Source organism: Hippocampus bargibanti, linkage group LG06 (assembly GCF_051943395.1).
Source record: "Hippocampus bargibanti isolate YZ-2025 linkage group LG06, ASM5194339v1, whole genome shotgun sequence".
Taxonomy (NCBI): domain Eukaryota; kingdom Metazoa; phylum Chordata; class Actinopteri; order Syngnathiformes; family Syngnathidae; genus Hippocampus; species Hippocampus bargibanti.
Window position 1 is genome coordinate 18795065 of NC_142739.1, and position 18767 is coordinate 18813831.

The 18767-nt window shown below is 43.2% G+C and overlaps 1 protein-coding gene across 2 annotated transcripts in view; it reads left to right on the forward strand.

Moving 5' to 3' along the window:
* The window catches only part of adcy3a (adenylate cyclase 3a), a 39141-nt gene that overhangs the window by 9006 nt on the left and 11368 nt on the right, over positions 1-18767 (forward strand). For both annotated transcript variants that reach the window (XM_088998021.1, XM_088998022.1), the window contains exons 6-17: positions 4802-4929; positions 5200-5358; positions 6912-7077; positions 7165-7284; positions 8201-8343; positions 12965-13126; positions 13617-13704; positions 13938-14054; positions 14186-14457; positions 14547-14628; positions 15773-15931; positions 17159-17305. In XM_088998021.1, coding sequence (XP_088854147.1) covers positions 4802-4929; positions 5200-5358; positions 6912-7077; positions 7165-7284; positions 8201-8343; positions 12965-13126; positions 13617-13704; positions 13938-14054; positions 14186-14457; positions 14547-14628; positions 15773-15931; positions 17159-17305 — 1743 coding nt within the window. The remainder of the gene's footprint in view (positions 1-4801; positions 4930-5199; positions 5359-6911; positions 7078-7164; positions 7285-8200; positions 8344-12964; positions 13127-13616; positions 13705-13937; positions 14055-14185; positions 14458-14546; positions 14629-15772; positions 15932-17158; positions 17306-18767) is intronic.

The following is an 18767-nucleotide window of genomic DNA, read 5'->3' on the forward strand; positions in this document are numbered from 1 at the left end:
CGTCCACATATCTAAACCAGTGTCTAGGTTTTGTCCCTGGGAAGGATGTGAGGGCCTGTTTCTCCATCTCTTCCATGTAAAGATTAGCCACTATGGGTGAAACTGGTGAGCCCATAGCACAACCATGGATTTGTTTATAAAATTTTTCCCGAAATTGAAAATACGTAGTATTAAGGCAGATTTCTAATAATTGGCAGATGTGATCCGGTTTCAGTTTGGTTCTTTCATGCAGAGAAACATCCGCCAGCAGCCTCGTCCTCACCACTGAGACTGCTGCTGGGGTTGGGACAGATGTAAAGAGAGAAGTCACATCGTATGATGCCAAAGTTTCCTCAGGTTCCAATATGAGGTCTTTGATCCTCTCTACAAACCCTGTGGTGTTCTCTACGTGGTATTCTGTGTTACCAACCAACGGAGCTAAAATAGTTTTTAAATATTTGGCTACATTGTATGTAGAGGAGTCAATGCTACAAACAATGGGTCGGAGGGGGAACCCTTCTTTATGTATTTTTGGCAGGCCATAGATACATGGCGTGGCCTCTCCCGGGTATAATCTAAAATACATCTGTTTATCTATATGTTTTCCTTTCTCTAGCTTTTGGAGACAGTCAATCATTTCTTTCTTGTATCTATTGGAAGGGTCCCTTTTTAGTTGCTCATACGTGTTAGAATCACTGATTAACCTATTTATTTTGTCTTCATAATCCAATGTGTTGAGCAGCACTGTGCATCTGCCCTTGTCTGCTGGCAAAATAGTAATATTTTTGTCTTTTTGTAGAGTAGTTAACGCCTTTCTCTCTTCTAATGTTATGTTGGACGGAGGAAGTTTGGCACTACTGAGAAGAGCTGATATTTTAATGCTGTGGGTACCCTCAGTGGTCATTCAACAAATGTCAGAAAGAAAGAATAGCGAACGAAACCAATAATTCTCAAGATTCTAAAAGGAGAGGAGTAGCAGTACCGTACATTACAGGAGTTTCTGAAAAATTACAAAGAGTCCTTTGGCAACATAAAATTCCTACTTATTTCAAACCGATAAACACGTTAAGGCAAAAATTAGTGCATCCAAAAGATAGGCTACCAAATGAAAAACAAAGTAATGTAGTTTATCCCATACATTGTAAGAATGAAAATTGTAAAGAGCAGTACATTGGGGAGACTCAACAAATTCTCAAAAAAAGACTATCAACATCGCAGGGATAATACTAGTGGGCCTCAATCGGCAGTACATTTGCACCTAAAAGCTAGCAACCACTCATTTGACGACAATGAGGTTAAAATCTTAGCGAAAGAACATAGATGGTTTGAAAGGGGGGTGAAAGAGGCGATTCTTATAAAACAACAAAATCCTTCATTAAACCGGTCTGGTGGTGTGAGGTTCAATTTGGATCGTTCATACAATAGCCTGCTCAGGCAAAACAGGTTAGGCAACTTTCGCAATGCTGATGAGGGTCGTTATGCTGATGAGGTGATACCGGGGGGAGTGGGTGTAATAGGCCAATCGTTAGTCAGGAATGTAGGAACAATCAGTGGGGCCACAGGGGGGGGTCCCGCGCCCCCCCCCAACCTGAGAGTAGGGACCTATCATAGCTGTGTCCGGCGCCACCAGGTCTGGACATTAGGGATATATAAATGGGGCCGATACGACCAGTCAGACTTTAGTTCGCTGACGAAGCCTCTTGGATAGGAGGCGAAACGTCCGAAACCTTCACTTTTGTACAGATGACGGCTGAAGAAACCTTCTCATCGATGGACCACTCCTGTACGACTGAGAGCTTACACAGACGTATTGCTGCCAACTTTGGGAGAGACATCCTTCTGCTGGTACGTAACTTAGAAAAGGCCACCTTTAAATTAGCTGATTTAAAGAACCACCTCAGATTCAATCTTAGATGTAGACAGAGCCGGTTAATTCCTAAATGCTTGAAGCAAGCACCCCTGGAACCTGGATACTTAGCCGATAAAATGCAACAAAATTATACTAGGAAAATTCTAAATTTGCGAATTAGGAGACTTAACATAGAGATAAAAAACAAACAGTCAGAAATAGAAACTTATTATCAGCGTTTACAAACTAATCTTACCCACAAAATCTATCAGGAAGTGTGTGAATTTACTAAATCCGGTTATATGAGGCACCACAGCAAAACCAAAGAGAGACAAAAGGGTAAATTTCAAAAATTACTTTTACTGAAACAATCTCAGCTACTGGTAAACACGCGTAAAATTAGGTATGAACAGTTTGCAAGGGAGAATTGGATCAAAAATTTGTCAGACAGAGATCTCTCAGAGACAGAAAAGGCGGTACTTACCAAAGGTTTAAATTTCTCAGTGACTCCTAAAACTATACCTACAATAGATTATATCACAGCTACTGAATCGGCTATTAAAAATAACAAACTTTCGTATGCAGAGGCAGATGATCTACGCATTAAAATATCAGCTCTTCTCAGTAGTGCCAAACTTCCTCCGTCCAACATAACATTAGAAGAGAGAAAGGCGTTAACTACTCTACAAAAAGACAAAAATATTACTATTTTGCCAGCAGACAAGGGCAGATGCACAGTGCTGCTCAACACATTGGATTATGAAGACAAAATAAATAGGTTAATCAGTGATTCTAACACGTATGAGCAACTAAAAAGGGACCCTTCCAATAGATACAAGAAAGAAATGATTGACTGTCTCCAAAAGCTAGAGAAAGGAAAACATATAGATAAACAGATGTATTTTAGATTATACCCGGGAGAGGCCACGCCATGTATCTATGGCCTGCCAAAAATACATAAAGAAGGGTTCCCCCTCCGACCCATTGTTTGTAGCATTGACTCCTCTACATACAATGTAGCCAAATATTTAAAAACTATTTTAGCTCCGTTGGTTGGTAACACAGAATACCACGTAGAGAACACCACAGGGTTTGTAGAGAGGATCAAAGACCTCATATTGGAACCTGAGGAAACTTTGGCATCATACGATGTGACTTCTCTCTTTACATCTGTCCCAACCCCAGCAGCAGTCTCAGTGGTGAGGACGAGGCTGCTGGCGGATGTTTCTCTGCATGAAAGAACCAAACTGAAACCGGATCACATCTGCCAATTATTAGAAATCTGCCTTAATACTACGTATTTTCAATTTCGGGAAAAATTTTATAAACAAATCCATGGTTGTGCTATGGGCTCACCAGTTTCACCCATAGTGGCTAATCTTTACATGGAAGAGATGGAGAAACAGGCCCTCACATCCTTCCCAGGGACAAAACCTAGACACTGGTTTAGATATGTGGACGATACTTTTGTCATAATTAAGAAACAAGAAATTCAATCCTTCACAGATCATCTCAACTCTGTAGACTTCAACATTAAATTTACTCGTGAGGACATTCAAGAGAACCAACTAGCCTTCTTGGATTGTAAAGTAATTATAAAAGAGGACAGAGCGCTAAAAACAGAAGTCTTTAGGAAGGCTACGCACACTGACCAATACTTACTTTTTGACTCTAACCACCCTTTACAACATAAACTAGGAGTTATCAGAACCCTCCAGCATAGGGCTAAACTAATACCAACTAGCACTGAAGGTAGAGAAAAGGAGTCAAAACATATCAGGAGAGCACTCACTAACTGTGGGTACCCTCAGTGGTCATTCAACAAATGTCAGAAAGAAAGAATAGCGAACGAAACCAATAATTCTCAAGATTCTAAAAGGAGAGGAGTAGCAGTACCGTACATTACAGGAGTTTCTGAAAAATTACAAAGAGTCCTTTGGCAACATAAAATTCCTACTTATTTCAAACCGATAAACACGTTAAGGCAAAAATTAGTGCATCCAAAAGATAGGCTACCAAATGAAAAACAAAGTAATGTAGTTTATTCCATACATTGTAAGAATGAAAATTGTAAAGAGCAGTACATTGGGGAGACTCAACAAATTCTCAAAAAAAGACTTTATCAACATCGCAGGGATAATACTAGTGGGCCTCAATCGGCAGTACATTTGCACCTAAAAGCTAGCAACCACTCATTTGACGACAATGAGGTTAAAATCTTAGCGAAAGAACATAGATGGTTTGAAAGGGGGGTGAAAGAGGCGATTCTTATAAAACAACAAAATCCTTCATTAAACCGGTCTGGTGGTGTGAGGTTCAATTTGGATCGTTCATACAATAGCCTGCTCAGGCAAAACAGGTTAGGCAACTTTCGCAATGCTGATGAGGGTCGTTATGCTGATGAGGTGATACCGGGGGGAGTGGGTGTAATAGGCCAATCGTTAGTCAGGAATGTAGGAACAATCAGTGGGGCCACAGGGGGGGGGGTCCCGCGCCCCCCCCCCAACCTGAGAGTAGGGACCTATCATAGCTGTGTCCGGCGCCACCAGGTCTGGACATTAGGGATATATAAATGGGGCCGATACGACCAGTCAGACTTTAGTTCGCTGACGAAGCCTCTTGGATAGGAGGCGAAACGTCCGAAACCTTCACTTTTGTACAGATGACGGCTGAAGAAACCTTCTCATCGATAAACCCTGCCATTGTAACAACGCTAAGCCTGTGAGTTTTATTTCCTTCCAATTGCACCAATTATAAAAAATGTCCAGTGTTTTTATTATTATTATTTTTTTTAATGCAGCATTTGCATTCCCTTTTTAAAAATGTGTACAACTGTTTTCTTTTAGTACAGTTCATCAGAGTAAAACTCAATAGCCAACACAAATTTGCCTTTGAAAAAATAATTTCTTTAAAAGCATGCAAAATACGTACAGTACATCATTGGTCTGACTAAATTGTCAACCACCTTTTCAGAAATATCATCAGCTGAGAATCAAGATCCTCGGAGATTGTTACTACTGTATTTGTGGGCTGCCAGACTACAGGGAGGACCATGCAGCCTGTTCCATCATGATGGGCCTCGCCATGGTTGAGGCCATCTCGTGAGTGTACAGTCGAGCTGTGTATTTCAAATTCCCAGAAGTCAATCACCTCATTTGCTTGTGATGCATGCTTGTCTGTCACATGCTCAATGGAAAATTGATCACTTTGACAGACCAAAGGATTTTTTTATGTGTGGGCGTGAAAGAAAGTGCATTAGTTGAGAGATTGTTCCTCATGAATGCGTGTTGGATTGTTTTAATTGCTAGCGCGGTGACAGTATTTTTAACATTGCATCGATTTGGTTCTATGTATCTGTAAACAAACACTAGGTATGTCCGTGAGAAAACCCAAACAGATGTTGACATGCGAGTGGGAGTGCACAGCGGCACAGTTTTGGGGGGAGTGCTTGGTCAGAAACGATGGCAATATGACGTGTGGTCCACTGATGTCACTGTTGCCAACAAGATGGAGGCTGGAGGCATACCAGGGTAAGAACACACTGTAGTTGCTTTTTAAAATCTTGAAAACTACTCTGAAGACAAATGGCCTATGCCCAACACTCGTAAAATGATGCCACCCTATACAACTTTCTATACATTTGTGAAACTGAATTGCATCGGTATTTACTTTTCGAACTCAGCCACCAAGAATAGTGAAATTGGTTCCCCAGACCGGGATTTTCATAATGTCAACATATTCGCGGGTTCTGCTTTTACTGTTGTCATCTACTGCAAGGATGGGCATCTGGCGGCCTGTGGGCTGATAAACATTCAAAAAACATTTTCCGTGATGAGAGAATGGAGGGAAATTCACGGCAAAACTGGAATGAAGCTAAAATATGGGGAAAGAAATATCTAAATCTACAGGTGCTGAATAGTGAATTTGCAAGGGAGACTAATTTTAAGTCAGTACTTCTCGTTTGTTTTCTAAAAATTAAGTACTTGTAATTGGAATACTACTCAAGGGCTCTGGCAAGGCTTCATGTCTGAATTGCTGTTGTGGTGAACGTACAGTATTAGGCGTGCCCAAGTTCCCTACAAAGAAGCGTGGTAAGATTCTTGTCATAGTTCAGAAATGTAAGTATAATTTCAGCTCAGGGCAAACCACAAAAACCCTGAGTGGTGGCTGGATTTGATTCAGGAGTGTGTGCCTGTCTATCGAGTTGTCTACCTCAGCAGCAAGTGTTCTCCTTTTCACGGTGGTTCACAAGTGCAACAATCAACTGTAATGGCTGATCTTTTAAGACCTCCAACTGCCTTCTGAAGTGCCTGACCCCTGACCCCCTCCATATACAGTGAGACCTCAACTTACAAACACCTTAAATTACAACTTTTCGTCTTACAAACGTCAAATTTATGAAAATTAAACCTTATAATAAGCACTATTTTCATAATACACACCCACCACGGCTGGCGGAGTGATCTTCGGCGGAAGCACACGACCGAACAGCACCAGAGGTTAAGTTACCAACAGTCCTTATGGAAGGTGACTCTCCTTCCATAAGCCATCAACGACCATCAAAAAGGTAAATAAAACTTAAATTTGACAGCATAGTTTATTTCTTTAATTACAGTCCTCATGTAATGCACCTCTCTTTCCAAACAGCAATTCCCTTTGACCTTCGACCTCCAACGCCATTTCATCAAGCCATAAATGACCATCACAAATGTAAATAAAGTGACTTTATGATACAATTCAGTGTATTTCTTTCATTACAATACAATAGCACATTTATTATACATAGAATAAGGTATGTTGTGTGTAGTTTTAAGGCTTATTTAGTTGAAAAGTATATTTTATGGAAACCCGGGAACGGATTATTCCCATTTTAATGGGTTCCTATGGGAATTTTTTTTTTTTTTTTTAGATACACACTTTTCGCCTTACACACTCTGTCTGGGAACCAATTAAGTTTGTAAGTTGAGGTCTCACTGTACTGTATTGACGCAATTGACTTTTGTTACCAATTTGCTTTTTTTTATGACAGTGCTTTTGCTGTTGCAATTTTGATTTCTATTTCCTATCTTTTGCTGTGGATTAGCCGTGTCCACATCTCACAGACCACCTTGGAATGTCTTCATGGGGAATTTGAAGTTGAGCCAGGGAATGGAGGTGAGCGCTGTGACTACCTGAGGGAGAGAGGACTCGAGACCTTCCTAGTAGTTGTTTCCAAAGGATCTGTGGGAAAAAACGGCATCAACAGTGTAGTGAGTATATTAGATGTCGCACAAACCTTAGTTGTTTGCCTACAAATAATTGTTCATTCTATTTTGTTTTTACTTAATTCCCATTAGAAATTGTCTGTAACTTCATCCAATGGAAACTCCCCTCTGTTGATCAACACCACAGAGTGTAATGGTAGCGTGAACACAGCATGCAACACACCAGAAGAACCTGAAGAACTGGACACCAGGGTAAACAGACATAATCTCTCAAAACGACATCAGATGACACTGTTAAACAAAACAAACAACATTTGGCCTCTATCCTGGCAAAAGCCATATTGGTACATTACTCACTCATTAATTTTCTCCACAGCGGGAGTGCTCCAACGCAATCTCCTTGAGAAGGGAGGGACATTCAGTTGATTGGCTGATGTGGCAATTTGCGGCAACCAAACTTTTGTTTTCACCTAATCGCGGCAATGAGTAAAAATATCACTGGCATGCGTCTTATGTGACCGGTTGAGTCCCCTTGTCTCAATTGGCACAAATAGCATTTTGGTGTTGCCTGGTAGTGGACAAAATCTGTCTTAAAGTAACACAAGTTGATTTTTGAATCAAGTCGATTGTCAACCGAGGAAAGTTTTTGTCAAAGCTGCATATCCCAACTCCAAACATGTTGCTTTGTGATTTATCTGCACTGCCAGTGTTGCGGCTTGGTGTAAATCAGCAGCTACGGCACAAGATAAATTCACAGGGTTTTGTGAACTCACAAATATGAAAGTCAAAGCAGCTTTATTGTCAAATGTGCTAATATGCATGACATGCAGCTCAGATGAAATTACTGTCCTCTCGAACCCAGCGTGCAAGACACTATAATGTGAGGATTCAACTCTGGCAAAGTTATTGGTCCTTAGCTAGGGATCCTGTACACCTGTCCGTCAACAGACTTAAATTAAAAAAAAACTAGATTTTGAGAAAAAAAGGATTAATTGAAAAACATCTACTATGGAGCCTTATATCATCCTGCATAAAAACATTTATTCTAACTTTTGTGACATGATCAGATTGTTCAGATTTTGTCCTGGTCTTATTTTTCTTCTTGAGAAATGAGTTAGAAAGAAAAATGACATGACCTTGACAATGACAGCAATTTGGTGACCCACAGGTCGTAAACCCCTCTTTCCCAAATCCTCGCCGAAGGCTAAGGCTGCGAGATCTGGCTGAAAGGGTGATTGATGCCCAAGAGAACGAACAGGAGCTCAACAAATTGCTAAATGAAGCTCTGCTGGAGCGAGAAACTGTCCAAGCGTGAGTCCATTTTCCCCCTCTATTTAAAGGTTATATCTGTTCGCTTATTAGGGGAACCAAATCCAAAATACAATGTAAAAAAAGTATTTACGATTGTCGCCTAATTCAGTAGGGCACCGAAAGAAAATGTCTTCATGCTTTGAAAAATAAAATGCCAAAACTGTAACAGCATTAGGTGTGGGCAAAAATCAAATCTAGCAGATGACGTTTTGATTTATTGCGATGTCCGTCCATTTCGTGCTTCAGACTATACCGTGACTGTAAAGTGTACTTGAGAGTTTTGAAAGGCGCTTAGAAAGAGCAGTCCACGTGTCTTTTAGCAGACAACGCAACGCAAACATTGCATTGTGCACCATGATGACAAACGACAACTGCAGTAAATTCTTCGGCAAGGGATATTTACCATAAATTAAGCAAGGGGGCATTTGTGGTAGGTACTTCCTTAATTTAAAAAAAAATCCTTTATACTTCGCAACAATGTTTTTTTTGCAATTAGTCGTCTTATTGTGTTTCAAGTTGTGAAAAATGGGGCAGGCAACTTTTCAGAGTTGTCTGCCCTGGTGTCCGCTAACTTTTTGTCATGAGTTTCAGACACTGCCATCTGACTCAGTTATGTCCAACAGTACGTTTGAGTGTCTACTATTTCACTTAACAATGTCAAATACCTGTACATCTTATTTTTTTTTTCAAGATGGCGGCGCGTGCACACGCAGCGGCTCCTCTCTCTCCCGGCAAATTGTTTTTTTTTTGGTGTTTATTATGTTTGTCTCACTCGTGTAAATGTTCGTCTCCGTCTACCTCGCTACAACCGCGGCGTACGTATTCCCGTGAGGTTCTGCTCGACATCGGCAGTTCATTTTTAAAACCAAATCCAGCTGAAAGAGAAGTGCTACGCAAGTATGGATTGCTCAGGGAGTCGGCTTGTCCTCCTGCACTCAACACAGAGTGGAGGCGCCACAAGCGCTATATGAGGAAACAGAAGAGGGGGAAGCGTGGAGGTATCCGCACAAGGCTTGCGGCTAGCCCCCACAGGCCGACCATTTCTACCATCACGCTGGCCAATGTACGCTCGCTGGACAATAAAATGGACTACATCAGACTTCTCCGCTCAACTTCCAAGACCGTGGGTGAGTGTTGTGCCCTTGTGTATGGCATGGCTGAACGACAGCATACCGGACAGTGCCATCCAGCTAGCCCAGCTAACTAGCTTCCGGGCAGACAGAGTGCTCGTCGAGGAGGGGAAGACTCGCGGCGGGGGACTCTGTGTTTACATCAGTGATGCCTGGTTCCGGAACGCTGTGGTGGTATGCAAACACTGCTCACCACTGATGGAGCTTATGGTCATAAAATGTCGGCCAAATCTACCTGCCGAGGGAATTTAGTGCCATACTGATGGTAGCAGTTTACATCCCCCCGTGCTCAATTAACAACAGGAGCGCGGCATTAAATGAACTCTACCAGCACATCAGCGAGCAACAGACAGCCCACCCAGATGCTTTCCTTATCCTGGCTGGCGATTTCAACCATGCCACACACAAAGGAGCCTACAAAGCATACCCCCTCCCCCCACGTAGGAGCTTCGGACCATTCCACTATCGTGTTAATGCCCGCATACATGCCACTTGTCAAAGTCGTCAAACCAGTCAAGAAGCAGATAGGGGTGTGGCCTGATGAGTCGTCAGAGGCACTCAAAGACTGCTTCTCCAACACTGACTGGAACATGTTCAGACAAGCGGCCACCTCCAACAACACCGACCTCCAAGAGTACACAGACTGTTACCTCCTACATGAGGAAGTGCATGGATGACGTGACTTTCACCAGATCTGTCACCATCCGGGCCAACCAGAAGCCATGGCTGACAGGTGAAGTCCACAGGCTCCTTAGGGCTAGGAACGCTGCCTACAAAGCTGGCGATGAGCTGGGCCTGAGGACAGCCAGGGCCAACCTGTCATGTGGCATCAGGATGGCCAAGAGACAGCACTCCAGGAGGATCGCCAAACACTTCAGATACAGCAGAGACACCAGAAACATGTGGCGTGGGGTACAGACCATCACAGACTACAAGCCCTCTCCACAGATCTGCGAGAACTCCACCACTCTGCTGAATCAACTGAATGACTTCTTCGCCCGCTTCGAGGCAGACAACAGCACTCCAGCACAGAAGACCCCACCAACTCCTGGCGACCAGGTGCTGACACTGTCCCAGGACAGTGTGAGGTGATCCCTCAGAGGGACCAACACACGCAAAGCCCCGGGTTCCGACGGCATTCCTGGCCGTGTACTGAGAGACTGCGCGGATGAGCTCACAGATGTCTTCAAAGACATCTTCAACACCTCTCTGAGCCAGGCTGTTGTGCCCACGTGCCTCAAAGCCACCACCATCATCCCGGTCCCAAAGAAGTCGTCCCCCACCTGCCACAACGGCTGCCGCCCAGTCGCACTCACTCCCATCCTCATGAAGTGCTTCGAGCGGCTAGTTATGAACCACATCAAGGCTGCCCTCCCCCCCAACCATGACCCTTTCCAGTTTGCATATCGGCCCAACCGCTCGACCGATGATGCCATCGCTACTGCTCTCCACACAGCGCTCACCCACCTGGTGACCAGAGACTCTTACATCAGAATGCTGTTCGACTTCAGCTCAGCATTCAACACCATCATCCCCCAACAGCTCACCGACAAACTGAGCAAACTGGGGATCAGCACCTCCCTGTGCAATTGGCTGTTGGACTTCCTGACGGGGAGACCACAGGCAGTCAAAGTTGGAAACAACACCTTCAGCACCATCACGCTGAACACAGGGGGCCCCCAGGGGTGTGTTCTGAGCCCCCTCCTCTTCACTCTGCTCACACATGACTGTTCACCATCATCACCCAGCTCCACCCACTTCATAAAGTTTGCGGATGACACAACTGTGGTGGGCCTCATCAACAACGATGAGGAGACAGCCTACAGGGACGAGGTCAGCCGCCTTGCCACGTGGTGCAAGGACAACAATCTCCGTCTGAATGTGGAGAAGACGAAGGAGATTGCTGTGGACTTTAGGAGAGTGCACCCTCAGCATGCCCCACTAACCATTGACGGTGCTGCAGTGGAGAGAGTGAGCAGCACCAAGTTCCTGGGAGTGCACATATCCGAAGACCTGTCCTGGAGCTACAACACGTCATCACTGGCCAAGAAATCCCACCAGCGCCTGTACTTCCTCCGCAAACTCAAAAGAGTTGGAGCCCCGACCCCCATCAAGACCACCTTCTACCGCGGTACCATCGAGAGCATCCTGACCAGCTGTATCACCGTGTGGTACGGCGCCTGCACCATGTCCTGCCGTAAGACTCTGCAGCGCATCGTGAGGACAGCTGAGAAGATCATCGGTGTCTCTCTCCCCCCCCTTCAGGACATTTATAACACCCGCCTCACCCGCAGAGCCATCAGGATCGCTGGCGATCCCACCCACCCCTCCCACAGCCTCTTCAGCCTGCTGCCATCGGGTAGGAGACTGCAGAGTCTCCGAGCCAAGACCAGCAGGCTCAAGGTCAGTTTCTGCCACGAGGCAGTCCGGAGACTCAACTCCCTCCCAGCCCTGCCCACCCTGCCCATTCCCACTGCCACACTCACCGAACTCTGAGAACATGCTACACGCTGTACTATCATCCTGAACTCTATTTTTTGTTCTTTCTCATTTTTTTTCTGCAAGACGTCACTTCAACCACTTCAACCCTTTCTTCTTGTTTGTTTTTGCATTACTACATTACATCACTTTATATATGTCACTATCTCACTTTACATACTTCACTACCTCACTTTACATTCAGAACTTACATGTATAGTCTGTTGTCAATTGTATGTCTTTTTTAGCCACGTTAGCCAACTATTAGTGTCTTGCATGCTGGGTCCGAGAGGACATTAATTTCATCTGTGCTGTATGTCATGCATATTAGCATATTTGACAATAAAGCTGACTTTGATCTTTGTGAAGTAATAGTCCATTTGAAAAATGATTTTATGGATTAATGTGATTTTTGCTCCAGTGTCACAGCAAAGACACAAAGAGCCTCGAGAGAAGGATGAAAGAGCCTCAGGTTGGCTATCCCTGATCAGTCGGATATTTAATAATATAAAATCGCAATAACGCTGTACGTAAGTAATGAATCAATGATATGCGAAAGCGTGATATCAATAAAGATGTATTGTATTGTATGTGCTGGTGTCAATCACACTGGTCAACAGCACATTTTAATTGGGGGTAGCTTTTTGTGTTGTTAAATGTTTTTTGGCACTGATTTAAAAAATGCCTTTAGTCTTTTCCCCTGCAATTAATTGGCTGGCAACAAATTCAGGGTGTCCCCCACCTAGTGCCTGAAGATGTCTGGGATAGGCTCCAGTACTCCCCGCGACCCGAATGAGGATAAAGCTGTTTGGAAAATAGATGCATGGATAGTCTATTCCTGTCACCACAATTTTTAGGGATATTTTCTTTTTTGTTTGTTTTGAAGTTCTCACGTAGTAAAGCGTATGAAATAGTAAATCTTATGTGCAATTTATAGCCATGGCGTTTCAGGAAAAAAATGCATGAAATATTTGATCTAAGTACCGATATTTGGGCTTTCTTTTACCCTTCAGTTTGAAAGGGAAACACACAAACCGTCTCTCCCTGAGGTTTGTTGACCCCGACCTGGAGACTCGCTATTCGGTGGAGAAGGAGAAGCAGAGTGGAGCTGCCTTCTGCTGCTCCTGCATGGTTCTGCTCTTTACTGCTGCCATGGAGGCTCTCATTGATCCCAGGTTAGTTCTTGAGTCTGGAGGTTTCCGAGAGAAAAATGTTTTTCCACCAATAATGCAAAAAATGCTGAATAGGAGGCGTTCTGTGTAAGCTTTCAGTCGTACAGGAGTGGTCCATCGATGAGAAGGTTTCTTCAGCCGTTATCTGTACAAATTTGCAGGTTTCGGACGTTTCGCCTCTGACGAAGCCTCTTGGATAGGAGGCGAAACATCCGAAACCTTCAAATTTGTACAGATGACGGCTGAAGAAACCTTCTCATCGATGCTGAATAGGAGCAATATCCAATTACTGATTACCCAAGCAAGCCCTTACTAATTGTGCTGTTTTCCAGTTAAATTATTGAACTTTATTTCTAAATTACATTTTCTGAACCTTCTACTTTGTTGTTGTTTCTTGACTGTGAACACATTTCGCCATTGTGAAATGTGTTTTTATTAAAGGCTTTCTGATTCTGATTCTGAACTTATGATAAGATTTTTGTCTCTTTAACAGGTTGATTGCAAATTATATCACTTTTGCAGTGGGAGAAGTCCTACTCCTAATCTTGACAATCTGTTCAATGGCTGCCATCTTTCCCAGGGTGAGTTGAAGGGGTTTTATGATTTGATTTGAGGGTCGTTTTGTCAAATTTTCATCACTGTAGTGTGTGCCTCCCCAGTAGATGAAAATCTGCGACATTGGGTGTGTGCCCAACCCGGTGCCCTGGTGTTTTCATTCATCGAAGCATTTTCTGGACTGCTTATCCTTAGTAGAGTTTTCATCTGTTTCATAAAAAGACATTTATTATTATTATTAATTATTTTTTTGGGCAAGGTTTTTCCGAAGAAGCTCCTTGGTTTCTCAACTTGGATTGATCACACTCGCTGGGCTCGGAACACCTGGGCCATGGCAGCCATATTCATACTTACCATGGCTGACATTGTTGACATGGTAAGCTTTGTTCCATATCCACAAAAGCTACATCTGAGTGGAGAGCAGTCGAGTTGCATGTCAATCATTGGATGCATTGATCTGAAACGGAAAGTTCCTGAGCTCATTACTCACTTCTGTCCATCTTCTAGCTGAGTTGTTTGCCTCAAGGTCCTTTCTCAGTCAGCATCTGGGTGCCATCCCCATCCTCCTGGTCGAGCTCTGACGGTTGTCTGAACAATCCCAAATATTACAGCTTCATTGCTGTACTAGCACTGATGGCCACCACCATGCTGGTTCAAGTTAGTCACATGGTCAAACTCGCGCTGATGCTGCTTATAACAGTGGCTACTGGTGTAGTTAATATATACAGCTGGAGGGACATCTTTGACAACTACGACATGGCCCGCTTTCAGGATTACAGGTGAATGTTCATGCGTGGATTTTAGTACATTTTGATTCCTTTACCCATCAAACTTCTCTGCAGCATACAAACATCTTTCTTCTTTCTAGGTCATACTTGGTGCCATCCAAATTGACTATGACAATTATGATCTTCACTATGATGGTCAGCTTTTACTATTTCTCCCGACATGTAAGTTCACAATAAATGTCAATGTAAGTAGCTTATTGTGCGTTTGCATCTGCATTTGTGTTTGTTTTGTGTGCAGTTTAATGTGTATACATAAGGTACACTATATTTAAAATTCGATGAAACTCTCTCCTCTGGACATGTCCAAACCATCTCAGTCTGGCCTCTCTGACTTTCTCTTCAAAGCCTCTAATATGAGTTGTCCCTCTAATGTACTCATTCCTGATTCTATCCAACCCGGTCACTCCCAAAGAAAACCTCATCTTCAGCTCTGCTACCTCCAGCTCTGCTTCCTGTCTTTTCTTCAGTGGCACTGTCTCCAGTCCAAACATCATGGCTGGTCTCACCACTGTTTTATACACTTTTCCTTTCATCCTAGCTGAAACCCTTCTATCACACATCACACCTGACATTTTTCTCCAGCCGCTCCAGCCTGCCTGGACACGCTTCTTCACCTCTTTTCCACACTCTCCATTGCTCTGGACAGTTGACCCCAAGTACTTAAAATCACGTCATGGCTGTAGCTCATCACGCCGTGTGTGTCGACATACTGTATGTGCAAGTGCACAATTGTGCAATGTGTGGTAACTGGTCTGTTGTGGGAAGTTTTTTGATTGGAAAGTCTTTGGTCAAAAAGGTTGGAGAACCTCTACCATTCAGTATTATACAAAAGCAGTTTTTCTGATATGAGAATTTTGGTCTCTGTGTTGACATTTTAGACAATAGAAAGGTCTATGTAATTCCATTCCAAACAGAGGACTCCGGTTCTTTGTACTGATGGTTAATTCTTTAATGTGACTTCACACCACCTCCACCGCCACCACCACCACGTAGAACACTTTCTGCTTTCTGTCCGAAATAGAGGTTTTTGGTCTTTGTCCTTTTGTCTTTTCCTTGCTAAACAGTACTGTGATAAAGCATGTCGATCCTCGCCGTCTTCTCAGTAAAATGAAACTTAAATAACGAAGAGCGGAAAGTAAATCTGTACCAGAAGTCACAACAGCCCAACGCAATGTTAAGAAAATAAAGCACAGCCTTGAAGCTTGTCAACTATGGGATAGCAGTCATAAACAAATGCATCAGCAGCAGTTACAGTCTATGTTGACAGTGATCAAAGCTTGTGATGATTGCTGTTGTTATTCTTTAGGTGGAGAAGCTTGCACGCACCCTATTCCTGTGGAAGCTTGAGGTTCATGAGCAAAAAGAGAAGGTATATGAGATGAGACGATGGAATGAAGCGTTGGTGACCAACATGCTTCCTGAACATGTTGCTCGACATTTCCTGGGCTCCAAGAAAAGAGATGAGGTGACAATAACTGATAGTCATTATTAATCATTGCTCTCCCGGCAAATTGCCGTTTTCATGTTTATGTTTGTTAAAGTAATTATAAGTGCCTTGCATGCTGGGTCCGAGAGGACAGTAATTTCATCTGTGCTGTATGTCATGCATATTAGCATATTTGACAGTAAAGCTGACTTTGACTTTAATGAAGCAGGAATCAAGTAAAAACAAAAAGGTTCCTTAATTTGGGGACGGCACAAATTGTGACCCCCCCACTACACAGAAGGGCACGCAGGGGGAAAAAGCCAAGAGGAAAAGAGACAGATAGGGCGTGTTGGGAGAGCTTTTATAAAGACGGCCAGGATGTGACGTCATGTAAAGGCGGGCAGGATGTGACATCATGTAAAGGCGGACAGGATGTGACGTCATATATAATCCACATACCAGAACCCTCCTTTCTTCGCGTTATTTTACCATTTTTTTTTCTTTCGTTTCTTCTAATACTATCTCTGCCGCCATCAAACAACACAGGCCGTTTTATTTTCAATCGACGTAACACAGCCCCAGTTTGAAAACAGTGTGATGTGCCAAACGGCTTTCCTGGCCAAGGAAACCCTACCGTAAGGATGCTAAGCCTTTGGTTTTTCCGAAACACGAAACAGTGTTGAGTGATGTACCTTATTTTTGGCCTGCTTCAATTGCCGTCCTGGTTTGAAATAGTCATTCGGCGAGTCGTCTTTCTTGGATCTCTCGTGTTGCCTTCAGGCAAAAACTGGAAAGTGGACTTGCGGTTTTAGGGACTTCCCGGGTTTTGGCACCAAATGATAAAGTAATGAAGCAGGAATCAAGTACAAACAAAAAGGTTCTTTAATTTGGGGATGGCACAAATTGTGACCCCCCCCCCCCCCCCACTACCCTGAAGGGCACGCAGGGGGGAAAAGCCAAAAGGAAAAGAGAGAGACAGGGCGTGTTGGAAGAGCTTTTAGAAAGACGGACAGGATGTGACGTCATGTAAAGGTGGGCAGGACGTGACATGTCAGGAAGTCCAAGAAAACAAAATGGCGCAAAAGGAAGCAGAAAAGATGTTCAAAAATGTTCGTATAGCGAATTCCCCAACATGAACAGATTACTACTCTTTGCCCCCCCCCCCCCCCGCCCCAAATGTTCCTTCACTTGTACAGTATATAATTTATTGGGTCCTGAAGATATTGATCATGACCGATATTCTCCTGTTATCTTGCTGTTTTCCAGGAGTTGTACAGTCAGTCGTATGATGAGATCGGAGTGATGTTTGCATCCATCCCAAACTTCTCAGACTTCTACACAGAGGAGAGCATCAATAATGGAGGCATTGAATGCTTACGCTTCCTCAACGAGATCATCTCAGACTTTGACAGTGTAAGTTGGTTTACCAAAAGTACCCCCCTTCTGTTTTAGTTATTTGACACCGTAAGAAACAACTACAAGCGTATGGACTGTGGAAATGAACCCTTCCCATATTCTCAATTCATCTCATTCTTTTGCACATGAATGTCCCTTAAATTCGCAAACCATCCAAAATTATAAGCACCCCCTCTCTTCACGAACGGTGGATAATGTTTCTTCTTGTCATCATGGGAATTCAAAAAGGGAAAAAAGGGTTTTTGCTTGAGGTCACAGAATTAATTTGAATTTGGGTGCAAAGAACACTGATCGTGAAGTAAAGTAGCTGTGTTGTTGTGTGCTGTAAAATAGTATGCCACCTCTTCCTCCTTTCTGTGTTCTTTGCATATTTATCATATACAGTGGGACCTTGGCTTACGAACTTAATTGCTTCCCAGACAGAGTGTGTAAGGCGAAAAGTGTGTATCCCAAAAAATAATTTCCCATAGGAAACCATTAAAATGAGAATAATCCGTTCCCAGGTCCCCATAAAACATAATTTTCTACTTTCTAATTTTCTAAGCCTTAAAACTACACATAATGTACCTTATTTTATGTATAATAAATGTGCTATAGTATTATGATTAAAGAAATAAACTGTACTGTACAATAAAGTCATTTTATTTACCTTTGTGGTGGTCGTTGATGGCTTGATGGAATGGAGTGGCCAGTTTCATAAGCATTAAACACTTGATGAGGAGCGTAGCCTTCTTCTTTCACCCTCTTGACGAATGATACCTTGTAGGTGCTTTCTGTGATAATTGTATCTAGTTCATCAATTGTGATCTGTTTAGCTGGGTTAATAGCTTTTTGAGTCAAGTGTACAGATGACTTGTGCGGGTTATTTGTGGAGCCTGATTGATGGGATATTTAACCTTCCAGTCTACACTCTGCTTTTGAATCAAAGTTGAAATGGGTCCAAATTTCACTGTTTTCTATCAATTTTCTCACCATTTTACTTGTTTTTTCCCTTTTCTTTTTTTTGTTTCAAGCTCTGTCCTCTCCCTTTCGTGTGTGTGTGTGTGTGTTTTTCTCTCTCTCTCTCTCTCTCTCTCTCTCTCTCTCTCTCTCTCTCTCTCTCTCTCTCTCTCTCTCTCTCTCTCTCTCTCTCTCTCTCTCTCTCTCTCTCTGCCTGTCTCTTTAATGTTTAATCCCCCCATCACACTTCTGGGCCAATCACGTGGCTTTAACCAAAGACGCCATTTTGTTTTTTGGAGAACGGCCTAACTCTCTCACTGTCTGTAACCCGATACCCCGGGGGCGGGGAATAGAGGACAAAAAAAAGTCAGCTGCCATTTCCTTGTTTGGAGAACGGGCTCATTCACGAACGATACATCTCTCATTGTGGCAGCCCCGTGTGTATCCCGAAAAATAGTTTGTATGCCAAGTTAAATTTTTCATAAATGTTCATAAACCGAAAAGTTCGTAAGCCAAGGGG